Source organism: Vulpes vulpes, chromosome 9, assembly GCF_048418805.1.
Source record: "Vulpes vulpes isolate BD-2025 chromosome 9, VulVul3, whole genome shotgun sequence".
In the NCBI taxonomy this organism is placed as follows: domain Eukaryota; kingdom Metazoa; phylum Chordata; class Mammalia; order Carnivora; family Canidae; genus Vulpes; species Vulpes vulpes.
Genome location: NC_132788.1, coordinates 61,714,192 through 61,740,453, shown reverse-complemented (window position 1 = coordinate 61,740,453; position 26,262 = coordinate 61,714,192). Strand labels below are relative to the sequence as shown.

Sequence of the window (26,262 nt, the reverse complement as noted above, 5' to 3'; positions counted from 1 at the left end):
GACTATGTAAAAGATAACTTGCCTGAGTCCTGCCTACTCTGGGTGTCTGGGGGAAAGTGGGAGTTGCAGCTCTTTGGTGCTATAAAGACGGGCCTAGGCTGTATCTAGACAACGGAGTGAAATGTTGCCAAAAACCCAGTCTCCTGGGCAGAAGTGTGATCCCTCTGAGATCCAGGCATATGGACAGGTGACCTTGGAAGCATCATCGGCTCCGCAGTTCTCCAATTTGAGCATAGTTTGGCCCCATATTCCCTCTGGCCCTGTAGGTAGATTAGAGGAGCTAGAACTTGGACCTCTTTTTTTTTTTTTTTTCTCCTGCTTTGTTTGTGCTTGAGTAAAGATGCAGGACTGAAGAGTATGGGGTCTTAATAAAGCTGATGAAGTCACCTGTGTACTGAGACTGCAAAGTTTTCCTTCTTTCATTAGGCAGGTGCAGGTACTACTTCTGGGGACTGTCTGCTTTCATCTTTAGGTGTCCCCTCCAGCCAGCTGATCCAGACTGGCACTTAGGAGCACCTCTCTGCTTAGCATAGCCCCCTGCTCTCAAACCTAGGAGCTGAACAATTGCTCTGCAATCCTTTCTTTGACAAAAGCCTCAAGTAGGAAGATTTGTTTGTAGCCTATGTGCTCACTCTTGTAAAACAGGCAAAGGATGGTTGCTTGCTGAGATGGCTTTCTGTCCCCTGGGATCATATACTGTTGCTGTCTATATTGCCTACTTCACTCCACAGCTATCCCCTCGCTACTCCAAATGTGGTTCTTGCCTGGTGGTGCTAACTGTTGGACACTGGGGAAGCAAAGTGACTAGCTTAAGGGGACCGGGAATCCTCGCATTCCATCTTTCTGTCATTTTTCCATTGGTAGTCTGAGTCTCTGATTGCCTGGGGAGTGCCAGGTGGTGGCATAAGAAACCTCCATGTTCCCAGCCCCAGGAGTGCCCCCATCCTACTCAGCATCCCTTCCATTCCCTCCTCACTCTAGTGTTTAGCAATTGTTTTCCTACAGACTGCTAAAACTGGAAGAGGAAATCTGCGCTTAAAATTTGAACAGTAGATGAGATTTGTGGCACCAGGCTGACCTCAGTGGAGTTCTACTGACTGAAGACCCAGCACAACCTGGAGGAAGCATAGGGAAACTACCAGACTGTGGCATGTGGTTTGCCCTCTCCTGGGCAGCTGTCTCTTTGATTTACAGACTGCTTGAGTCCTACCAAGTTTCTCCAACTAGAAATAAGGAAACCCTGTTTTATGGAGCATGAGGGGCTTCCACCAGGTAGCAAACCATGTTCTTCTCTCATCCCTGATGTTTCTGTCACACACCTTCCAGAGTTTAGCAGGAATGATGAATGTGGAAGTCTCTATGTTGCAGGGGGTTCCTATTCATGGCAGCTTTAACGTAGAAAACCATCTGTTTATCTCTGGTCTCAAGGTGGTTCTGTTGTAGGACAAATCCATAATCAAACTTGGCTTTAAAAATCTCTTCTTGCACTCAATGGCTGTGGGACCTTGAGTAAGTGTCTTCACCTGTCTGGACTGCCATTTCTTGGTCTCAAGATAAAGATGGCTAAAGATTACCTGAGATGCACTACCTGGCCGGAGCATCACTCAGGTGGCAGTTGCTTGAGAATGAGGCTGGGATGGCCACTTATGAGAGCTGTTGCCTCAAACTAGGAGATGTTGATGCCAGCTAACTAGGTGGGCCAACGCCAGCAAATGCCTTTCTCTGTTTCCCACCCCCTATACCACTACTGATGCTTCTGTCTGCTCCTGGGTCTCTACAGAAACACTTTCTGCTATTCTTGAATTAAAGAATAAAGGGTTAAACAAAGATGATGTCTCTCTGGAGATGGAGACCTGGGGTAGCTGATGAAAGGGCCTTGTGTGCAGTCTTCCCATTTCCTCCCTTCCTTCCCAACCCCCACTGGGTGGGCTGTTGCCCTGAGACCGTAGAGAGAGGTTAGCTGTCCGTGAGAAGGTGGTAGCAGCACTCGATTCCCAATGCAACACTCTTCTCCCTGCACCGCCCAAACTTCCATCTGAAAAAGGCCTGATGAAGCTGTCAAGTTGCCTGCCTGATTCATCCCCACCCTCTGGGCATAGCCACTGAGTTTGCTGGGTTGATGCTTGTGAATACAAACTACGGCTCCTGGAAGGTGCTGCAGAGAAACCATGGAGGGGTGTGCCTCAGGGCGCTCATCACCTCACTCTTCAATCTAGGTCACCACCCTCCACTGTCCCCAAGAAGCTTGTTCTCCCATTGCTCTGATAAGACTTCATTGGCCCCTGAGTTCTGGCTTCCCCACCCTGCCAATCTGCATGCTGGGGGAATATAAGGTGGTCCTGCCTCCCTGGTTCCTGGGGCATCCAGCCTTGCTCCCCTCCTTTTGGTGCTGTTGAGATTGGACTTGCTATGTCAGCCACAGGGCAGGCATCCCCTGACCTGAGGCTTTGGTTGCTGGCTCACCTCTTCTCATTCTGCTTTGCTCTTGTTCTTTTGCTTCTGTAAGTCTTTGCACAAAGCATTGTCCTCACAGCTGAGCCTGCCTTATGGTCTATACTCTTCTTTCTCAATCACAACCTATCCAGCTGATTTTGTACTTTTGAAGAAAGTGGTTTACAGAAGCTCTACCAACAGAACCTTGTGGCTATGGTCCAGGACCATCATAGCCCCACCCCCATCCCTCCAGGGCCTCCCCTGTCAGGCATATGACTGACTGTGCATCATCTTCCCTCTCTCTCCTCTCTGCCCCAGATCAGTGGACCATCCCCTGCCCGGATCCTCTCTCTCCACAGACTTTGGCAGCTGGCAGATGGTAACAGGCTGTGGCAGTATTCAGGAACGGGCTGTCCTGCACACAGACTCCTCTCTCCCTTTCAGCTTCCCGGATGAGCTCCCTAACAGTTGTCTGTAAGTGTCTTGCTTGAGAAGACAGGATGCTCCCCTGCCCATATCAGAAGCTGGTGAGCAATCAAGAGTGTTGGTTAGGAGTGAGGCAGCAGCTGGCCCTGGATCCTTGCCCTTCCCCAGTGTCTCAGCTAAGTATATACCTCACTGTTCCTGGACTCCTGAGGTATGAAAGAGGCCTTATGGGCTGCTCAGTAAGTGTGTTGCACTGTGTGTTCACTCTCCAGAGCCTCCAAAATTCGTCCACAGGTGCCTTGGGGCACACCCTGAGGGAAAGCTGGCTGGACTGTAACTATAGAAGGTTCTATTTCTGTCTGAGGCTCTGCCTGACATGAGAATCCTTTGAAATCAGAACAGTGGGGTAGTGAAAGTAGGTGTATGGTGGAGACCAGAGCTGGATTGGAGCTAGGTTAATTCAAGGGCTGTGCTGCTCCTAGTAAAACCAAGGGTTCTTTGCCATCCTCTTTCCCCTTTTGTCTGCTGCATTTGCCTCTGGTCAGGAAAGAAAATTGGATGGGGATACTAAATCCCAAAGCCTATAAAATCCTCTCACTTCAAGGCTCCATTACTGGGCTTCCAACTCTTAAATAGTGTGTCCGCTTGAGAGGCTGCCTCTGTGGCAGCCCCCTGCCCCCTGCCCCCTGCCTGCTTTACTGCTTCATGGATGTCAAGCAGTAGAGCTCCTAGTGGCCTGTGGAGAACAGTGCCTGCCCCTCCCCATGATGGGTTGAATGAACCTCAGGTGCTGGGGATTCATCATCACCACCAGAATTTGGCTCATACCCCCCAGGGCTGACAGGTCAGAGGCATGTTGCCATAGGCTGTTAAGAAGGATTCTCTGCTGAGGGCAGACAGAGCCTGCACCTTGGGGTTCCAGGATGGCGTAAGCCCAGGAGCCATCTCTGGAGGAAGCAGACATCTTCGCCCCTGCTTGATAGCACCCCCTCACTTAATTGGCATTAACCACTGAAATAGGCAACTCCAGCCCCAGGTCCTACAGTTTATACCTTGGGCAGCTCTCTTGAGCTCCTAGCCAACCCTCAAGATCTGGGTGGTTGCCAGAAGAAGGCTAAGTTCTGTGTGTTCTCATGGCCTCCAAAATTGCAGTTGTAGGTGTGGGGTCAGGATTGATTCCTGCTGAGGTCATACGGTATGTGGATTTGGTGCTTGGGCTTTGTTATCAGAGAAATTTAGTCAAACTCCTAGCTGTTCTGCTTACCAGCTACATCTTAGGATGTTAGCCCTGACCTCTCTGAGCCTGCTAGCTCATCTGTCCAGAGGGAATGGCACTAGAGTATCTCTGCCTGCCTACCCCTTGCCTGCTGTGTATCCTTAAGTGGATCACATATCCTCTCTGGGCTCCAGTTTTCTTTGTCTCTAAAAAGGCTGATCTCTCCCTCTTTTGCCTCCCAGAAATAAGGGACAGTGAGAATGCACACGTTTGGACCTTTGGATATTCCCTGAGAATACAAACTACCACTCTGAATTTCTCCTGGTTATATGCTATAAGGAAAAGCTAAAGAACACACGGCCTCTAGCCTCTGTGAAACCTAGTTTAGAGAATAAAGAAGATCTAGGGCCACATGTCTCCCCCAAATGCCAAGAAAGACTTTGTTCACGGTGTTGCAGGAATCAAGCATCAGCTTTATTTTCCTAGAGCTGCTGCCAAGCTGCTTGACTTTCCTTCACCCTAGAACCTGCCGCTTCTGTCTCTCTCCCACACTTAGTCACCCACTCATACATACCACTCGCACCAGTCTACATTCTCTATGTCTGTTCTCCCCATACATACCCCAGGACTGTCGTTTATCCTCATGTCTCCATCTGTTCCCTCCAGGCCCTGGGGTACAGTCATTTGGGTTTGGGAATTGGAGACATTGCTGTTACTTCTGACAAATTCCTGGGAGGGATCATATAGAGATTGGTCTCTTGGGGGGAAATTTTGGTGTAAGTTAGTGGTCAGGGCTAGTCTTGATTTTTCAGGTAGATGGGAACATGAGGGCTCGTGTCATATAGATCTGTGACCCCTGGAGAAAGCCCTCCAGGGAACAGTTAGGGTGAACACCATATGAATCCTGACCTTTCCTCTTATTCCATGTCCCTCCCACCCCTAGACTGCATATCTTTTAGTCCATAGGTTGAATGTGGCAGGTACCTTAGGCCTCTTCTATTAAAGACCTTTCAAAGTGTCAAATAGCCTCAAATAGCTCTTTGATAAGCCTCAGTTTTCATGCACTTCTCCTCCCTGCCATTTTTTTCACTTGTTCCCCTTCTTGACTTGTATTTCCAGGCCAAGGAGAGAGGAGGGGCTTCCTGTCTTCCACCTGTGATCAGTGTCTGTAGAGGCCAGGGAACAAAAAGCAATAGAATCAGAATAGGAATCCTGCTAGCTACTTGTTTAGGGAACACAGCAAGTGAAGATGTAGCTAGAGCCTCAGAGGTTTCCAGTTGAGGACTCTGGCCTCTCTAGAACATTGACAAGAACTTCCTTGCAGGATGCTCCAGGTCCTGGCCTAAAGAAGGCTGAGGCCTTTGGTCAGCCAAAGCTTGATGCCTCATCTTGTGGTCTCTCCTTAAGTCTCAGATTTGTGCCTCAGTGCAAACCTCCCCCCTTGCTCCCCTTCCCCTTCCCCAGTGCACCATTAAAACGTGCTGCTTCTAGGTAGGAGCAGTAACCTGAGAGCTGAGAGGAGTGGTTCTTGAGGGGAACAGGACAAGTGTTTGGGGCCTGAACCACTGGGGTAGTATGGCCACAGGACATGTGCTGGCCTGTGCTAACAAAGGCAGAAGAATAGGTAGTATGGTGTGAGGATAAGGATGTTGGATCCTGCCCCAGGGTAATACATTAATTCTCCCTCCTTTCCTTCCCCCCCTTCATAGGCTTGCAGCCCTAAGTGAGCGGGAGACTCGGCTGCAGGAAGTACGCTCAACTTTCTTGGCCGCATACAGCAGCACAGTGGGGCTTAGAGCAGCAGCCCCCAGTCCCTCTGGTGCCATTGGAGGCCTACTGGAGCAGTTTGTCCGTGGTGTTGGACTCCGGGGCACCAGCAGCAGCACCTTATGAAGTAGCCAGCCCACAACAATTTCCTGCTCCTCTCACCTGAGCCCTGAGCGGAATCAAAGCCATGCCTGGACAAGGGGTGCTTCAAGATAAGAGGGAAATCTTCTCACCCCTCCTTCTCCATCATGCACATGGCAGCCCCAAAGCTAAGCAGGGCTAAGGACAGGGTTCTCCAACCCCCAGCTTCCTGACTGGTGACCACCACCCCTCTTGTCGTCGCCTTTCACCCACCCTAGTCTTTGTTGGGATTCCCATCAATTCTCAGAACTGTGTGGGGTTTCCCTGGGGCCTTGTGGGGGCTGAGACCTCATGAAAGACTCCCCTCTTCCCATTCTTGTTTCCTGGAGAGGAGGGATCACCTGCACTGAGAATGAGACAGTTTGACACAGATCACAAAATAAAAATCTTTTTGAACAACTGCTCTCTTGCATCCTCATTTGGTTGCTCTCTTTGTGGAGTTATTTGGAAGGTTCTTACTGTTCTTCCTTGTGCTGGAAGGGGTTGGGGTAAGGGTCAGATAAAGCAGACAACTGAAGACTGGGTTGTGTCTTTTAACATGACAGTCTCAGACAGGGACATGCAGCCACAGGCTGTCAGTGGGCCCTAGTCACCTAGGAACCTATTTATCCACACAGATTCCCAGGGCTGCCTGAAATTTAGACTTGGGGTTGCTGAGATCTTCATTTAGCTAGGAATGGGCAGTGGGTGGGGGTATTCTTCATTTTAAACAAGTTCTGCAGGCAGCTCAGTCCTGGTACAGGTGACTCACAGCCCCTGCCTTATGGAGCCCTGACTTTGGTGGAGGGATTGACTTCTGGGACTTTAAAGGCAGTAATTGGCGTGGAGAGAATGGACCTGGCTGACTACCACCCTCATCTGCAGTGTGACCTAGATAGAGGAGATTGCATCCTCACACTATGTCTGCATCTCTAACACCATGAAGTCAGAGTTCAAAGACATGGGCAGAGGGCTTTTCAGAATGCTATCACACAGTCACCATTTACTGAGTTCTGGCCCTTAACACAAAAGAGGTCATCAATATGACTGCCTGGAGGAAGGAAATAATATCAGTGAATGTTGCTTAAGTACTTACTGTGTACAATCCCGTGAGCTACTTCATTTATGTGGATTATCTCAAAATTTTACAACACCCCAAGTAGGTGCTATTCTGGCCTTCCACTGATGAGACTGAACCACAGAGATGTTGAGTAACTTGCCCAAGGTCACACAGCTAATAATAATTGTAGAACTCTTCCTATTTGGAGACCCAGGCAGAGCGGAAGTGGGAAGGGGAAGAAGCATTTTGTTCAGGGAGCAGCTCAGGAAGAGGAAACGTCCCCAACACCCACCGGGCACCCCAAACCCTTCAGCACCGCGGACAGCTCTCAGGGTTTTGTGTGTGTGTGTTGTTTTTTTTTTTTGTTGTTTTTTGGGGTTTTGTTTTTTTGTTTTTTTGTTTTTTTGTTCTTTTTGCGGGGGGACGCGGGTTGCCAGAATGAAATGCGCTGGCTGGAGTTGGGGTCGGGGTTAGGTTCCCAGCCGGCTCGAGGCTGCTCCAATGGGGCGGGGGCCACCCGCAGGGCCGGGCGGGGCTAGGTTACCATCTGGAGTCGCTGCTGCCGGCGGCGGCCACAGTCAAGGCTCCATCGGCGGGAGTGCGAGCAGGGCTGGAGGGAGTGCAGCCGCCGCCGCCGCTATCGCGGCGGCACATGGACCAGCCCCACCGCTGCCGCTGCCGCCGCCCCTAGCCAGGGCGGCCCCCGTCTCACAGCCTCCCGCAGCTCCGGCCACTCGACCAGCCATGTCTCTCAGCGGAGCCTCCGAACGCAGCGTCCCGGCCACCAAGATTGAAATTACCGTGTCCTGCCGGTGAGCCGCCACACTGGGGAGGGCGTAGGCACTGCCCCTGCCCGAATCGGCAATGGGGCTTGGCGCGGACAAGAGCTAGATCCCGGGGGGAGGGAGCGGGGAGAAGCATCCAGGGCCAGAAAATCTCAAATTCAGACTTAGGGGAGTCGCTGGTGGGTTCGGGGAGGGGGTTTCTTTGAACAGCTCCACCCGCAAAAGAAAGCTCAGCCTGCAGGTTCAAGGGATGGGTCATGGGGATCCAGTAGGATCTGGGCCCCAGGAGGACAAAGTTCTGGGGCTAACCCTCTTTCCTGGGCCCTTGAAGACTGTGGACGCAGAGATAACAATTCTTGAGCTGATATTTCCGGTGCTGTCCAGGGTGCTGATAACGCGGACCACCCCCCCACCTCCCCTCTCAACAACTCTCCACTCGATGTAGTAATGGGGGAGGGAGACACGATTTGAGCCCCATGCCTACCCTGGGTGCCCAATTCAGGGCAGAGTCGAGGTACTGGGCTCCAGAATGACCCACCCTCTCTCTGTTGCTTTCTCTAGGAACCTGCTGGACCTCGACACCTTCTCCAAGTCGGACCCCAGTAGGAGGCGCCAGGGATGGGAGGGGGAACTAGGGTCCTGACGCGACTGAGGGGTGGGGAGGGGTTCGGGCCAACCCAACATCCTTTCTTCCCTGCCTCCACTCTCGCCTGCAGTGGTAGTGCTTTACACGCAGAGCCGGGCCAGCCAGGAGTGGCGAGAGGTGAGTCTGAGAGCCCTCTCCCAGCCAAGGGCTGCCCTCCCCTCCCCCATTATCACCTGCCCCCTTGCAGGCCCTTTCTGACTCTCTGCCCCCTATCCAGTTCGGAAGGACAGAGGTGATCGACAACACGCTGAACCCAGACTTTGTGCGCAAATTCGTCCTCGACTACTTCTTTGAGGAAAAGCAAAACCTTCGCTTCGATGTGTGAGCCCCGCCCAGAATCCTGGGTTGGACCGCCCCCCCCCCCCCCCCCCCCCCACACACACACACCAGGATCCAAGCAAAATTCTGGCAGGCTCCTCCCCAGCCCCGCCTCCCAGCCTAGCTTCTCTACCAGGCCGTTTGGTTCCAATCTAAAGGCCTCCACTCTAGTCTTAGCTCCATCCCCAAGTCCAGCTTGGCCCTGCCCTTAGATGAGATCCAATCCAGTTCACTCCCCAGACATAGTAGGGCCCAAAGCTTTGCACCCTAATTTAGCTCAGGCTCCATCTAGGTCCTGGCCCCTGACATGACCCCATCCCCAACAGGCCCCAGACTTGGCCTCATCCCTGACTGCAATCCTAACTCCTGCCCTAAAGGAGATCCTAACTGAATCTGGATCCAAGTCTACCCCTCCCTCTACCTACAATTTTAACCAGGATTCAAAACCCAAAACCTTTTCCAGGCTGTCCCTGCCAGCCCCACCTTATGCTGATTCCACTCTCTTCCCAGATACAACGTTGACTCCAAAACCAACATCTCCAAACCGGTGAGCGAGCGTCCCCTCGCGGGCTGGTCAGGCACACAGGAGGCGCTCAGTGTTAACCAACCTTCCTTAGTACCCTCCTACCCCTCCACCCCAACTCTACCTTCTTGGGTCCAAACCTACCCTCCCAGCCCTTCTCTCCTGCTCCTGACTCTTGGTTTCCCAACCTTGTCTTTTACTCACTGTTCCTCTTCCTTCTCGGCCCCCTCTGGGACACACAGAAGGTGAGGCTGAACAGGGCTGGCTTTGGGATGGTGGGGTGTGGAATGGAAGGTGAGGTGTGGGATGGCATTGTGGAGAGCAGCTTAAACTGACAGCAGGACCAAGAAGCAGAATTGGTCTGGGGACCCCTTGCCCCTCCTTTAAAGCACAGGCAGGGCGATGCTTCTAGCATTCAGCCACCGTGGAACACAGTGGTTGGTGCAGCAGTATCGCCAGGGCTGGGCTGGGATGCTGCATCCCCAGCCCCTCCTGGCCTTCCTGACTCCATGTCCTGGTGCAGGATTTCCTGGGACAAGCATTCCTGGCACTGGGAGAGGTGATTGGCGGTCAGGGCAGCCGTGTAGAGCGACCCCTCACGTGAGCTGAACAAGAAGGGGTGCTGGGGAAGGGTGGGTGCCTCCAAATTCTCCTCCCAAAGATACTGTTGACCCAATAGCAGTGAAGCCTGGGACTCCTCCTACTCAGGAGCCTTCAATGGTTCCTATCACCCTCCTAGGAAAGACCAATATCTAGGGCTCCATTCAAGTCAGCCTCAGGCCTGATATGTCTTGTCTTGTCCTCTCTCTCTCTCTCTCTCTCTCTCTCTCTCACCTCACTCTTTTTCTAAGTCTGATTCTATCCTTAAGGTCCATTTCTAAGCTTTTCCTCCAGAAAGCTTCCCCTCACTAAATCAAGACCCCTGGAATTTCCATTACATTCACTCACTAAATATTTATTAGCATATTTTGTATAGCATACCCTGTGCTAGGCACCAGGGACTCATCCATTCCATAAATACTACGGCATGTACTCTATGTCAGCCACTGTTCAAGGGGCTTGGGTTGTAATGATGAATATAACAAAGGTTTCTGCCCTCAGGGAGCTTATACTATAAAAGGAGGGGGATGAGAAACTGTAAAAATAGGCATAATAAATAAGTAAATTATATATTAGAAGACATTAAGTACTATGGGAAAAAGGAAAAGTAGAGCAGAATTAGGAGGATTGGAAATGCTGGGTGGGTGGGACTTGTATTACTCAGCAGAGTGATTGAGTAGGCTTTATGGAGAGGTAACTTCAGAGCAATGACCTGAAGGAAGTAAGGAAGTGAGCCATGTAAATATGGAGGTGGAATGTTCTAGGCAGAAGAAGCTGCCAGTACAAAAGTCTGATATGTTCAAATAGCAGCAAAGAGGCCAGTGTGGTTATAGCCAAGTGAGCAAAGAGGAAGAATTAGGAGATGAGATTGAAGAGTTAACAGTTTAGTGTCTTGTAGCCACTGTAAGGACTTTAGCTTTTACTCTGAGTTGGGAATCGCTGGAAGGCTCTGAAGACACAAGTGACATGATATGACTATGTTTTCAAATAATGATGATGGCTGCTGGATTGAGAATAAACTTTGAGTGGATGAAGACAGTAGCAGGGATCCCATTGAAAGGCTATTACAGTAATCCAAGGTGATAGCAGTGAAGGAGAGTAGTGGTCAGATCTGGTTATAACTTGAAAGTGTAGCCAACAGACCCCTGGCAGGTTGAATATAGACATGAGAGGAAAAGAGGAATCAAGGATGACACCAAGCCTTTTGGCCTGAACACCTGGAAGGAGGGAGTTGCCATGAGATGGTTAAAAAAAAAATTGAGTGAGGAGTACATTGCAGGGGGATTTAATCAGGAGTTCAGTCTGACTCCTGTCGAATTTGATAGTTTTTATTAGACATCCTAGCAGATATGTCAAATAGGTAATACAATGCATGAGTTGTAGATGCTCTTTCAGACCAAGAGACTAGATGAAATCACACAGGGAATGAGCAGAGAAAGAAAAGACCAAGCACTGAGACTCCATGAGTTGGAACTAGAAAAGGAGACTGAGAAGGAGCATTAATGAAGTAGGAGGAGGACCAACAGAAGGGGTGTTGTCCTGGAGGCAAAGTGAAGGTTGTGTATTGAGGAGAGAGTGACCAGCCATGTCATATGCTGCTGCAGATCTGAAGTTCTGAAGAAAGAGGTGGGGGTGACAGCCTGGTTGGAGAGGTTTAGAAGAGAATGGAAGAGAGGAATGAAAGTCAAGAAATCTTTCATGGGGTTTTGCTGCATAGAGAAGAGAAAAGGAGGGGTGGTTAGGGAAGAAAGTGAGGTCAGAATAGGTTTGCATTTTTTAACATGAGAAAAATTATACCACATTTGTATGTTAAGGGGAATGACCCAGTAGAAACTGAAAAATTGACATAATAAAAAAAAGAGAATTGCTGGAATAATGTCCATGTACAGGCAAGAGGGTGTAGAATGTAGCACACAGTAGAGGGATAAATAGGCACACGGATAGTCATTTATAGCAACAGTTGCGTGGGTGAAGATACTGGAGGCAAGGTAGGTGTGGTGGTAGGTCTGTGGACATCCTCTTCTGGTTGCTTCAGTTTTGTCAGTGAAGTAGGAAACAAGGTCATTGGCTGAGTGAGGATGGGGGAGGAGGCTTTCTGAGTTTGAGGAGAGAGGAGGACTGAAACTGCCATCTAGCAGAACTGGAGAGTGAAGTATGGATAAAGACCCTCTTGAGGTTTATGGTCATGCATTTAAAATGAGACCAAGTAGGGGCACCTGCCTGGCTCAGTCAGTAGAGCATGTATGTGACTCTTGATCTCAGGGTTGTAAGTTTGAGCCCCACAGTGGGTTTAGAGATGACTTAAGATAAATATTAAAAAAATGTAAAAAAAAAAAGTGAGACCAGTTAACAAGATTGTGTGTTTTCCTCTGGCCATATTCAGTTGCACAGGTGCAGTATGGATTGGGCAGAGAATTGGATTTAACTGGGGCTGTGGTTCTTCCAAATAAGGGCAATGGATAAGGGGTAGGATGCGAGGGACTGATTATTATAGTCATTGACTAGAATTCACACTGGGTAAGGAGGTGAGGGAAAACATTAAGGAGGCAAAGAAAAGAGAGAAAGCAGTAAGATCAGAGACTTGGTCCTAGATGTGCAGGTGAAGTGTCCCTAAAGTCCTCACACTCTTTTTAAAGCACAAAGAGTTAAAAATTGAGGGAGTCAAATAAATGGTTCAACATTCATGTTAACGATAGGAAAAAAATCACATAGTAAGTTGGAGACAGGATTTGAGCCCAGAACACTCCTGACCTAGCATTCTCTCTGCCACACGTGGGATCACTTTGGGGTCAGGGTTCACAGGCCCTATCAGCAAGGTCCCTGACCACTTGGAGACCCAAGGCAAGGCACGTTGAGGATGGGTGTCCTACTATGTACCCTTCAAATACATGAAAGTGTCCCTTCTTGAATCAGAAGGGGCTTGAGTCATAAGGCTTCCCTCATCTTTTTTATTTCACTCTTCACATTTCATTTCACTCTTCAGAAAGTACAGCATCTTTAATCTAACAAAACAGCCTTTTGCCCTGGGTCTGGATAGAAATTCTTCTCCCACATTCAGGCCTGCTACATCACACTCAACATGCCTATTGGCTTTGACATCTCACCTCCTTCTGGAAGCTCTCTGAGGGCAGTCTAGCAGAACTGGAGAGTGCCAACTGGCCAATTCATACCTAGCACAGTGCCTGACATATAGTAGATACCAAGGTCTGCTTTGAGAAATTTAACCACCTTCTTATCAATAAAGCTTCCCAATTGCTTGTCCTTCCATGCACTCATTCAGGTCTTTTCACAGCCCCGAGACGTGGGCATGATTCCCATTTCATAGTAGAGGAAACTAGGACCCAAAAAAGAAGAAATAACTTATTCAGGACTTTAAATCTTATGTCTTTCCCAAGCTACCATTATAACACATCCACCTAAGCCAGATTAGCCCCTTCCTTTCAGACTACAGACCCCTTCCCTATTAAAGTCAGGCCCTTCCCCACAAGGAACCATCCAGGACAAAAAAGGATACATTTAGAGGACTGCCAGTAAATGGTGTATTTAATTCACTGGCCCACCTAATCCCAGATCAGCTACCCCAATCTCCGTTGCCTTCTCTCCCTCCCCTCACAAAGAGGCTTTTTCTGCTTCCAGGGGTGTACCAGGAAAGAAGTGTGGGACCATATTGCTGACTGCAGAGGAGCTTAGCAATTGTCGGGTCAGTAAGGCCATATGCTGGACCCACAGGCTCCCTTCTCTCCCAAACTTCCTTTAGTGGACTGTTTGACACTATGAACAATATGGATGTCAACAGCCAAACTTCATCCCTAGGACATTGCCACCATGCAACTGTGTGCAAACAAGCTGGACAAGAAGGATTTCTTTGGGAAGTCAGACCCCTTCCTTGTGTTCTATAGAAGCAATGAGGATGGCACGTGAGTCTAAGTCTTCTCCAGCGGCACCCACCCCTGCTCTGCTGTGACCATGGCCCATTAGGGCTCTTAGGCTGGATGTGGGGCATCTTAGACTCTACCAAGACCTGAGCTCTGAACTCACTCAAAGCAGCACACAATATGTGCTTAACGAGTGGATAGGGGCACCTGGGTAGCTCAGTGGTTGAGCATCTGCCTTCTGCTTGGGTCATGATCCCAGGGTCCTGGGATCAAGTCCCACATCAGGCTCCCCACAGAAAGCCTGCTTCTCCCTCTGCCTATGTCTCCACCTCTCTCTGTGTGTCTCTCATGAATAAATAAATTTTAAAAATCTTAGGAAAAAAAAAAGACAAGCAGGGAGATCCCAGGAATGTCCAAGAGGATGAGGCTCTGTCTCTGGGCTCAGTCCTATCACCAAGGCAGGTTCCAGTCCTCTTGCTCCTCTCCAGGTTCACCATATGCCACAAGACGGAAGTTGTGAAAAATACACTGAATCCTGTGTGGCAACCCTTCAGCATCCCTGTGCGGGCACTGTGCAATGGAGACTATGACAGGTCTGTTTCGGTGTAAGCTAGGGAGTAAGGGAACAAGGGTATAAGAATGGGATCTCTGGGCCACAGAATGATGGCAAAAGTGTCACAATAGTTTTGGAGGATCCTGCTTGGGGAGGCAGAGTTTGGGGCATGGAGATAGGTAGATGGGGAAGCAAATGGATGGCCACATAGATGGACAGGAGGATGTATAGGTGGAAGGGTAGATGAAAGGGTAAATGAACAAATGAATAAACAGATACATGGATAGAGGGCAGATGGATGGATATGCTGATGGACGGGTATATAAGAGGACTGGGGGGTGGGTAGAAGCAGATATGAATGAATGGGTAAAAGATAAATGGATATCAGCTCAATCACTTACTAGTTATGGTCCTTGTCAAGTTACTGGGTTTTTTTGTACCTCAGTTTCCTTATTAAAAAAAAAAGAATAATAGTACTTACTTTATAGGATGGTTGTTAAATCAAAGGAGTCAAACTATGAAAGTGCTGGTAACAATGCCTAGAATATAGTTAGACTCAACAAATAGTAAAGAATAGTAATAGTGGTGTAAACAGCAATAGAAGAAATAACAGAAGTGGCAGTAGACAGTTGGGTATGTGCATGGACTGATGAATGAATAAATAGGATGGATGGGGTGTTGGGAGGAAGACTGAAGGAAAAACAGATGGGTGTATGGGAGGATGATTTGTGTATTGTTAAGTAGGTGAGGGTGTTTCTAGGATTTATCATACACACTAGCCTATGTTTATCTCCTGCATTTCAGGACAGTGAAGATTGATGTGTACGACTGGGACCGGGATGGAAGGTAGAATTGCCCCACATAGTGCTGTCTTCTCTTGTAGTTAATCCAAACAGCTTCCTATGATGCACAGCACATTCACTAGGAACCCAAAGTGGCCTTAGGAGTCAGGAAGGGTGATAACAGATGCCAGGACCTTGAGTACAACTGATCCTCTTGGTTGCATCTTCCCTTTTTCCCTCTCAGCCTCTCTTCTGGGCCCAACCCCAGTGCCCTGCAGCCCAAGTAGAGGCAGGGGATAGTGGGAACAAAAGACTAGTTTCAGGGCTGGCTCGACCCAACAGTAGCTGCTGCTCACTCACCCCTGGCCTCGCTGCAGCCATGACTTCATCGGTGAGTTCACCACCAGCTACCGGGAGCTGAGCAAGGCCCAGAACCAGTTCACAGTGTATGAGGTGAGAACTCCAGCCCTGTTCAGGTTGCCCAGGCCCTCCATCCCAATGTGCTCAGTCTGTAGCTCCCATCCTCTGTTTCCCACCATCACTGTTATCTTCTTAGGTACTTAACCCTCGGAAGAAATGTAAGAAGAAGAAATATGTCAACTCGGGAACTGTGAGTGCTCCCTGGAGCTTTGGCCCTCCTTAGATTCTTCTGTTTCTATTCCCAGTGACATAATATGACAAATGTAGGGAGTACAGGAAGGCTTGTGGGCACAGATTACTCAGATATAGTAATGTTGGGCACAAAGTAGCTCCATTTAAGTCTCTTTTGTTTTCTCACCTGAGGAAAATTGTTTGATCTTTGCTGCTTTGACAATTTTTTTTTAACTTAAGTTGTATTTTCCAATTCAATACACTTTTGGAAATTGAGATCTGTTTCTGACAGCTTCCTCTGTTTTGCCCTTTCAGAAATTAGACAGGGTTGGGAATATGGGGTGGAATCATGTGCCTCCCTGCTCTGCCACCCAACTGTCCTTTCCAAAGTAGCAGGGCTGCCTCTCTGTCCCACAGGTGACGCTGCTCTCCTTCTCTGTGGACTCTGAATTCACTTTTGTTGATTACATCAAGGGAGGGTGAGTCACAAGCCAGGTTCTGGGATAAAAGCCCAGCATTGAATTACTTCCATTCTAAGCCTCAGTTTTCTTATTTATGAATGATTAGGGTCCATGGAGATAAACTTTTAAACACTTGGCAAACTTTAAAGTGCTCTGTAAAATGCATAGTGTTGCCCATCTTAGTTCTCTTCATGGAGCTGCCTTTCATCCCTAGCTTCCAGTCCTCCTATGGGAAGATGCCAGACCAATGGTCTTCAAAGATGGATCCAGTAACTGGAGTCCAGATAAAAATCATGGCCAGGCAAGAGGGAGAGGCCAAGAGAGAGGGAAAACCCATGCAGACAAAGGGGACATTCCACTTGGTTCAGTAGTGGTGGGCAGACCTCTAGGTAAAGTACTTTGCTTCTCTGAAGCTCACTTTTCTCCTATGAGAAATGGAGATGTTAATTACTACTTCAGGGCTATAGCAATAATTAAGTTAAATGACATAAATTACATACATTTGTCACACAGTAGGCATTTAATTCTGCTACCCAGAGTGTTCTCCATGGACCACCAACATCTGCATCATCTGAGAGTTTGTTAGAAATGTAGACTTTCAGGCTCTACCCAGACCATCCAGATCAGAATCTGCATTTTAATACTATCACTACGTGATTCATTTCTATACCAGTGTTTGAGAAATCCTGGTATAATAAATATTGGTCTCTCACTTCTCAATCCATCTACTTCCCTAACAGGACACAGCTGAACTTCACAGTAGCCATTGACTTCACAGCTTCTAATGGTGAGGCATGGATGGGGGAATGGGATATGGAGGAATTTTAAATAATGCAGTAGGGATTGGCCTGGATTCTGACCTGGGGATAAAGGTTTACCTACTCAGTAATCTCAGGCTTGAGGCAAAGTCCAGCCAGGCTGGTACTGGGACAGTTTTGGGGAGAGTTTATTGGACATAACGGGAGTCAGAGGGTACAAGAAAATAGGTGGGTAAATGAATCAAAAAAACGTTGAAAGGAGAGATACCTCAATAAGTGGATGAGTAAACGAATGGATGGGAAATAATAGGGGTACAAAGAGAGATGAAGAGGTAAGTGAGTGAGTATTGACTGGGTGGGTAAATAGATGAACAAACCAAGTGGTATATGGGTTAGTGAGTACAATAGGTTGGACAGGTAGATGAATGACTAGGTGGACACATAGACATATGTTTAAACTGAAAAATAACAGGTAAGTAGATAGGATAATTAAATGAGTGGATAGGTGGATGAAGTCTATATGAAGACAGGATGAATGGAAATGAATAGGAATGATGGATGGGTGGTAGTTGGGTGGATACTGGATAAGAGAATGAAGAGACAGATGGATAGAAATGGATGAGTAGACTGAAAGATGGATTTATGTCCAGTGGATGGGAAAAATGGATGTGTGGATAAGTCTATAAATTGATGGATAGATACAGGGGTTGGTGGATGGGTAGAGGGATAATTAAACATATAGATGATTGGGCAAAATAATGAGGGAGTATGTGGGTAAAGAATTGGTGAATGGATAAGTGGTTGGAGGTATACAAGGCTGGACAGGTGAATAGATAAATGATCAAGGTGACCATGAGGCTGGGGGTCTTGTGTCCCTACAGGGAATCCTCTGCAGCCCACCTCCCTGCACTACATGAGCCCCTACCAACTCAGCGCCTATGCCATGGCCCTCAAGGCAGTGGGAGAAATCATCCAGGACTATGACAGTGACAAGCTCTTCCCAGCCTATGGCTTTGGGGCCAAACTGCCTCCAGAGGGACGGATCTCCCACCAGTTCCCCCTGGTATAGTATAGGCCAGAGCCTACAATCCATGCCCTGGCATCTGGCCCACTCAAGTTGGTGAATTTCTCCTCAGAGTCAAGTACCTGCAGAGAATCAGGAAACAATGAGAGGGTAGCAGAGCAGAGAGGGGAGCAGGGCTGGAGTTTGGAGGGGAACATGAGAGAGAGAAATGCAAAAAAGGAATAAGCTGGGATCAGAGCATTCCTGGGTATATCCTGCCTGGCTCAGCCCAGCAAGGCCTCCTCCCTGACAGAACAACAACGATGAGGATCCCAACTGTGCAGGCATTGATGGTGTGTTGGAGAGCTACTTTCAGAGCCTGCGCACAGTGCAGCTCTATGGGCCCACCTACTTTGCTCCTGTCATCAACCAGGTGGCCAGGTAAGGGAACTGGGTGGGGGCCAGGGGAAATGAGGGAACAGAGACAGGGGACTGATTTCCCAAGGATAGTCAAGACCACTCTTGAGTGAACCTGGGCTTTAGGGAAAGGGTAAAATTTTCAGTGTTGGCCAAGCTCTGCTATAAAGAGATAAATGCCTTATTCTGAGGTAAAGAGGGTGTCAACGAACTACCCCAACCCCACTCTCTGGGAACAACAATTCAGGTCTCAAGTTTGGGGAAAAGAGACATAGTCCTATAGCACAATGGTTAAGGCACAAGCTTTTGCATCAGACCTGGATCCACCACTCACTAACCATGTGACCAACCTTAAGCAAGTTAGCCTCTCTAAATCCTCATTCTATCCCTATAAATAAGTATAATAATGGATAACAATAGCATTTCTTTATAGGGTTACTGGGAGGTTAAAATTAGATAACAAAGTAAGAATAATTAGCACAGTGTCTGGCCCATAGTAAGTGGTCAATAAATGGTAGATTAAAAAACAAGAAAGTAACTTCCAAAAATAGAAGAGTAACTCCAGGGGTGCCTGGATGGCTCAGTCAGAAGAGTGTGAGATTCTTGATCTCAGGGTTGTGAGTTCAAGCCTCACGTTGGGTGTAGAGATTACTTAAATGAATAAATAAGTAAAAACTTAAAAAAAAACAAACCTCCAAATTTTCAGAATAAAAAAAACAAGATCACGTATCAAACCACTTTCTAAAATGCAAATAGAATAAAATGACAGAACTAAAATGAAACGTATATCATCAAGCATAAATTGGATAAGTTCATCTATTAAAAGAAAAAGATTCTCTGATTGAATAAAACAATAAGTAAACCCTATAATATGCTGAAAAGACCTAGCTAAAACAAAGTACCTCAGAAAGCTTGAAAGTAAAAAAGATAAAATTTTTAAAAAGAATATAAATGGAAAGATTTCAGGGAGATTAATATGCCTATAGATTTCCCTTTTCCCTAATAACGATGGTTTATGTAATTCATAATGAAGATAATAGTTTCTTTCAATTATGAAAGTAACCCAACATTGCTGTAGAAAATTTCAAGGATGGATAAATGAAATAAGAAATCACTCAGGATACTGCCCATGGAAATATGGATGTATATACAGTTCTTGACAGTTTTTTCCTTATGAATCCATAATTGTAGTCAAATTACATTGCAGGAGCACCTGGCTGGCTCAGTCAGAAGAGCATGAGACTCTTGGCCTCAGGGTCGTGAGCTCAAGCCTCACATTGAGTGTAGAGATTACTAAAAAAAAAAAAAAAAAAAAAAAAAAAAAAAAAAAAAAAAAAAATTACATGTAGGGGTTCACTACTGATTTTTTCACTTAATACTGGAGACTGAGCATATTTTTGTTGTTATTAAACAGATTTCTTACTATTATCTTAGTTCACTCAATCATTCATTGAATAAGCATTCAATAAAGAGGCAATGCAGTATGAATGTGGGCTGTGGAGCCAGACTGGCTAAGTTGATACACCCGCTCTACCACTCCCTAGTTGTGTGACTTTGAGCAAGACCCTGAACCTCTCTATGCCTGTTTCCTCAATTGTAAAATGAAAATAATAATAGCAATATCATAGGGTTGTTGTGAGGGCTAACTAAGTTAATATATGTCAAGCACCTAGTGCCTGCTACATCATAACTGCTATAAGTGTCAGCTATTACTGTTACTATTATTATCATTATTACTATTCAAAGGGCATCTGCTGTATGCTCAGTTCTCTGCTGGGGCACTGGAGACTCACAGATGAATCAGATCTAGTCTCTGCCCTTGGGAGCTCCCGCCCTGGTGCAGGAGACAGAAATATAAATAAATCATTACTTTCCGTAGGCCAGAGCTTCCCAGACTTTTCCAGCAAGTTGCCTGTTGGCAAAGGCAAGCAATTGCTTCCCCCAGGGAAATCTTAGGGGCACAGCTGAAAGCAACCAGGCTGAAAATGTCTTTGAAGGCACCATATTTATCTTAAAAATTCATGCAAATTTTACATTCTCCTCACGTTGTGTCCATGTTTGCTTTACTTTGGAGGGGGAAAAGGTGTTTTAAATATACTTAGAGTCATCTAGCTTTATCCACCAGATCATACAGTAGAATGGATGCTCCAGGTATCCTGTGACCTTGGGACTCCGCAGACACACATGTTGGTACCCTCATGGGTGTGAAAACCCATGTGGAAGGGCTGACAGCCAATCCTGGAGGGCAGTATCCTAGAAGGCAGAAGGAGAGGAGAGGAGGGTATAACTTAGTCTGAGAGGCCCAAGGCAGCCTAACTTTTGGAGAGGACTGCAGGGCAAGTTGGACTTTATCAGAGAAAGAGATGCAGAGTAGGCCTGGCAGAAGGAAAAGCATGTGAAAAGTACAGAACCATAAAGGGGCAAGCTCAGGAAACAGTAACAGTATATTATGGCCAGAATGTACAATGTGTATGGAGGAGTATCCAAAGAACAGGCCAGGAATGGAGAGTGAAGGAATCAAGAGCTCAGGCTTTAGGCTTAGCTGGGTTCTCTTACTGAGCACTTGAAAAGTAGCTCAGGTGAACAAGGAACCAAACATTTACTTCTACTTACCTTAATTAATTTAAATTTCAATGGGCACATGTGGCCAGGGGCTGCCTTATTGGATAGTGCAGTTCTGTCCTTTCCAACCCACTAAGGGCCTAAGACTGGGAGTCAGGAGACCAGGGTGTACCATGACCTTTGTGTTCTCTGAAGGTCACATTTTCCTTATATGTAAAATAAGGGGACTGGACTCAATGACTTCTGAAGTCCTTTTCAGATGGAAAAATCTTGGATTCAAAGATTGATGGTGAGAGAAGGAAAAGGAGTAGCTATTAGACTGGCTAAGGACTCAGCAGCATAGGCAATGGGAGATGGCCAGCAGAGAGGAAAAGGAACACAGAGGAAAGGAGGCCTTTAGCTTTTGGTCTTGCTCATGCATAAAAAACAAAATCTTTCCAGGGGCTATCAGAGCCCTGTGTGATCTGGCCCCTGCCCCATCTCAGCCCCATGGTCCACTTTTCTTCCCTCATTTTCTGGGCTCCAGACACATTGGGCTTCCTCCAGTCCCATCACAGGGCCCTTGTTTGTGCTGCTCCCTTTGCCCGGAATGATCCTCCCCTTGGTTTAGCTTCTCCTTCAACCTCAAACATTGTTTCCTTAAAGAAGGCTGTATTGACCTGCTGGACCATGTCAGGATCCTCTACTAGACACTGTCATACCAGTGTCCCTTTCCATCACAGTACTCATCAAAAGAGTAATTATACCTATTTCTCTGATTTGGGGGTTGTCTTTCCTCGAGAGGGCTGGGATGAATTTGTTTTTTTCTCATTGTGTACTTCTAGTGCCTACTATAACACAGTACCTACCATAATAAGTTCTCCATAAATGTTACTGGAGGATGTCAGGCAGGGGCAGGCATCCAGGTTTGGGAAAGAAGCATGAGCTTCAGAAACCTGAATCCCTGCCCACTGCTTATAAACTGACTATGGAAGCTTTAGGGGTAGGGTGTTCCCTTGACTTCTCTGAGCTTTCAGCTGAATTCTGATCTTGGACTCTTAACCAGGGCGGCAGCCAAGATCTCTGATGGTTCCCAGTACTATGTTCTGCTCATCATCACTGATGGGGTCATCTCTGACATGACACAGACCAAGGAGGCCATTGTCAGTGTGAGTCTAAAGAGGTGGTCTTGGCATGGAGGGGCACTATTAACAACTGTGAAGGGCTTGAGATTTTACCCTACTTGCAAGCTAACAAATTAGCCTACCAGTCTCATGGATGCTGGCAGAAGACACAAGACTCCTGGATTGGAGACAAAGGACTTTGTTATTCTCAGCAATTCTTAGTAGCTTGATTATCAGCATTTTCTCTGATTCTAAGTCCCAGTTTCCAAAAGATGATGTGAAGAGGGTCAAATGATACCTGAATCCATAGTGGGATGTATTGTAGATCAGAAACTCTGAGCTTAGGATATCTGAATCTTTTATAATGGGCAATAAGCATGCCCGCCCTTTATTCCAGTGTGAGATACTTTATTAAGCAAACCTGACCTTTGCTCCAAAGGAAGATACTCTATCTTTCAAGGCTATTTGATATGCAGACATCCTTGAAAAGATATTCTGGAACAAAGAGAATCAGTGCCTCTGCTTGCAAGATGTACAGAAACATGATACATGCACAGAGAATTGTCCCCAACAGTTACCTCCATTGTTATGACTGCTCACCCCTACCATTCAACCTCTTTCCCTCACAGGCCTCCTCACTGCCCATGTCTATCATTATTGTTGGTGTGGGACCAGCCATGTTTGAAGGTGAGTAGGATTGGGGGTATCTGTAAATGAGACCAAGAACTGGAGAAAATAGGGGAGGATCTGGGCACCTGGGCCTGCCTCACATAAAAGATAAGATGGATGACTATATTAGGCCTTGGCCAAGTCCCAGCCCTTCTCTGAACCTATTTCCTTATTATAACCAAGGCTGTTGATATGAGTATTTCCCTCTTGGGGTTCCTGGGAGGATGGAATGCATGGGAAGACATAATAACAACACCGTAGCAGTGCCTAAAATTTGTTAGGACTTGAATACAACCATTAAAATTTTTCATGAAAAAAATATTTTCATGATGACTCCGAAGCGGAGCTAACAATGAGGGGGGTAGCATGGGTTGGTGTGGGAGAGGGCAATCAGCTGAGGAGTGTCTTCTCTGCAGCAATGGAAGAACTGGATGGTGATGACGTGCGCGTGTCCTCTAGGGGACGCTATGCAGAGCGGGACATCGTTCAGGTAGACCTAACCAGGGAGAGGAAGTCATGGAGCCAAAAGGCACAGTGGGAAGGACAGGCTAAGTTGGCAGCCACTCTCCCTTACTGTCTTTTTAATCACCTACTTTTCTCCCTGTTACTCTTTCAGCAGTCCTGCATTCATTGAACAAATTCTTTTTGAGGATCAGGCAGGTTGCCGCAGCCCTAATGTATCCATAGAATAGGAGATTCCCCAAAGCCCCGCCCTCTAGTAGAGGCAACCAATAATAATCACACAGCTAAACAACTCTACATTGTGATAAGTGCTCCAAAGGAACAGCAAAAGTCACTTTAAGAGCCTGTAACAGGGATCTGACTTAGTAGGGTAGTGAGGGAAGGCTTCTTATAAGGAAATGGCCTTTGAGCCAAAACCTAAAGGAAGGTTGCTCTACCTAAGTATTGCAGGTAGAGGAGTAGCATGTGCAAAGGCCCTGAGGCTCAGAAGTATTAGCTCAAACATGGAAAAGGCAAGAGGCCAGGGTGGCAGGATCCCAGTAAATGTGAAGAAGAGGGAGACAAAGCCTTGCTGATTATGATGAAGATTTGGAGTTTTGTTCTAAAGAGCTGGAAAGCTCTTGAAGGATTTTATATAGGGGGCTGAGGTGGTCAGACTTTCACTTTAAGAGGACCTCTGCTGCATGGAGAGTTGACTGCAACAGGGTGAGAGATAAGGCAAGTAGACAGACCTGTCAGTGAGGAAGACTTTGAAGCAGTAGAGGAGAGATGACAGGAATCTGGACAGGAATAGAAGCAATGGGGATGGAGAAGAAGCAGGTTCAAAAGATTATTTTAAAAATTTTTTACAAGAGTTGATGCTTTGATTAAATGGTGATGGGGGCTGAGGAGAGCTTCATGGATGACTCTGTTTGCTAGCTTAAGCAACTGGTTGGTGACAGTCCCATTTATTGGGAAGGGGAAACCTGGAGGAGGAACAATTTGGCAGTCAGGGCCAGAATTCAGTTGTGAACACACTGGGTTTGAGGTATCTAAGACAAGTGATATGATATGGGCAACTAAAATGTGGCTCTGGACCTTTAAAAAAAGAGGCCAGGGATGGCTGTATAAATTTGGAAGTCATCAGACTACAATTTTTAAAGTCATGGAAGTGTATGAAATCAACACAGGAAGAGAACTGAGAGAGAGAGAAGTGATCAGGTTTAGAAATCAGGTAGACCCAGAGGAATGGGGGTGAAGGGAAGGAGCACCCAGAAAGGAACGAGAAAATACAGAAGAGTGTTGTATGTCAAGAGTGGGATGTGTCTAGGAAGATTATGGTAAAATGTAATGAAAAGCTAAAGAAAAGTCAAGCAAGATGAGGACTGACAATTATTGCCCACTGGACTGATTTGGGAATATAGGGCCATTACATTGCCAAGAGCAGTGTCAGTACTGCGTGAAGCCAAACTGAAGTAGACTGAAGGTGAAAAGGGGGAAGGGGAGAAAGTAAATAATGGAAAGCCGTCCAAGATCAGAGGAAAAAGATAGTGTGGTGTTCGGAAAGAGATGTTAAGGGTCAAAGAGGCAACCTCCTTACTGCTCCCCTTCCCATTCCTCTCTTCCCTGGCCATTATCTCATTGTGCCTGTCTCAGTTCGTCCCATTCCGAGACTATGTCGACCGGTCGGGAAACCAGGTGCTGAGTATGGCCCGACTAGCCAAGGACGTGCTGGCTGAGATCCCAGAGCAGCTGCTGTCCTATATGCGCACCAGGGATATCCAACCTCGCCCCCCACCTACTGCCAACTCCAGCCCAACCCCAGCTCCAGAACAGCCCTGAGAAGCCTACCCATTCAGTAACTAGCAGTCTGCCTGCCTGCCCACCCACTGCTTCTGCTGAAAGCCAGAGGCACCTGGAGCCCCGGACCTCACTGAGAGTCCAGCTTGGAGGATCAGTGTGGGCTGATCAAGCCCTCTGTCTCCTCACCCACAGAAGGGCCTGGCACTGTCACCACCTCCCTGCCTTCATGCCAGTAATAAAGCTGATCTTTATTCCACTTGTCTCATGGTTCTTGGGAAAAGAGACTGAGGGACCCAAGGGCCTGGGGCTACACCAAGAGAAATAAGCAAAAACAGCTTCAGATAAGGTTCATCCTTTCATCCATCCATCTAATCACTTCTTCACACATTCTTCAAACACTTTAAAAATGATAACTGAAGGGCACCTTGAGGGGCTCAGTTAAGCCTCTGTCTTTGGCTCAGGTCATCTCAAGGTCCTGGGATCAAGCCCTGTATCAGGCTCCAAGCTCTGCAGGGAGTCTGCTTCTCCCCCTCTGTCTCTCAAATTAAAAAAAAAAAAAATTAAACAGAAAGTTTCTTTTTATATATATAAAAACTTTATTCATTCATAAGAGACACACAGAGAAAGCCAGAGACATAGGCAGAGGGAGAAGCAGGCTGGGACCCTAATGTGGGACTTGATCCCAGGACCCCAGGATCATGACCTGAGCCAAAGGCAGACACTCAATCACTAAGCCACCCAGGTGCGCCCAAAAAAAGCTTCATATGAAGAAGAAGAAGAAAGAAGAAAGAAGAAAGAAGAAAGAAGAAGAAGAAGAAGAAGAAGAAGAAGAAGAAGAAGAAATGATAAGTAAAACTTTGAGTGTGTGCATGTTTTTTCTGAGGAGAGGCCCATAGCTTTTGCCGTTCTTTTTTTTTTTTTAAGATTTTATTTATTTATTCATGAGAGAAAGAGAGAGAGAGAGAGAGAGAGAGAGGCACAGGCAGAGGCAGAGGCAGAGGGAGAAGCAGGCTCCATGCAGGGAGCCCCAGGTGGGACTCGATCCTGGGACTCGATCCTGGGACTCGATCCTGGGACTCAATCCTGGGACTCCAGGATCATGCCCTGGGCCGAAGGCAGGCGCTAAACCGCTGAGCCACTCAGGGATCCCCCTTTTGCCAAGTTTTTAAAGGGGTTCCTGACCTCAAAAGGGGTCAGCTTTACAATGACTCTGTCTCACTCTGCTCTGATCCATTTATTCTGAATCTTTTAATGAGGATAGTAAAAATAGCCAAATACTTGAGTATTCATTATATATGTAGGTGATTTATAACATGTTCTTATTTAATCCTCACTACAATTTTGTGAAGT

The 26,262-nt window shown here is 47.1% G+C and overlaps 2 protein-coding genes across 13 annotated transcripts in view; both read left to right on the top strand.

Moving 5' to 3' along the window:
* The window catches only part of MTMR14 (myotubularin related protein 14), a 98,891-nt gene extending 92,509 nt beyond the window's left edge, over positions 1-6,382 (top strand). For 5 of the 11 annotated variants that reach the window (XM_072722191.1, XM_072722195.1, XM_026016995.2 and 2 more), the window contains 2 exons: positions 2,752-2,907; positions 5,785-6,382. In XM_072722191.1, coding sequence (XP_072578292.1) covers positions 2,752-2,907; positions 5,785-5,968 — 340 coding nt within the window. In that variant the 3' untranslated portion in view covers positions 5,969-6,382. The remainder of the gene's footprint in view (positions 1-2,751; positions 2,908-5,784) is intronic. The other 6 variants (XM_072722197.1, XM_072722193.1, XM_026016997.2 and 3 more) reach the window with 2 other exon arrangements.
* Positions 6,383-7,162: 780 nt separating this feature from the next.
* Positions 7,163-25,168, top strand: CPNE9 (copine family member 9). 2 transcript variants are annotated; one of them, XM_072722198.1, is made up of 20 exons: positions 7,163-7,834; positions 8,369-8,409; positions 8,524-8,570; positions 8,671-8,774; positions 9,282-9,318; positions 9,818-9,894; positions 13,531-13,594; positions 13,708-13,811; positions 14,258-14,362; positions 15,127-15,168; positions 15,482-15,557; positions 15,661-15,714; positions 16,113-16,174; positions 16,897-16,943; positions 17,796-17,977; positions 18,231-18,358; positions 21,942-22,044; positions 22,629-22,686; positions 23,085-23,158; positions 24,766-25,168. In XM_072722198.1, the coding sequence occupies exons 1-20, from the start codon at positions 7,524-7,526 to the stop codon at positions 24,949-24,951; spliced, it is 1,902 nt and encodes a 633-aa protein (XP_072578299.1). In that variant the 5' UTR covers positions 7,163-7,523; the 3' UTR covers positions 24,952-25,168. The 2 variants fall into 2 exon arrangements, with proteins under 2 accessions (XP_072578299.1, XP_072578300.1); XM_072722199.1 differs by having other exon boundaries at positions 7,255-7,834; positions 9,282-9,539.
* Positions 25,169-26,262: the final 1,094 nt, after the last annotated feature.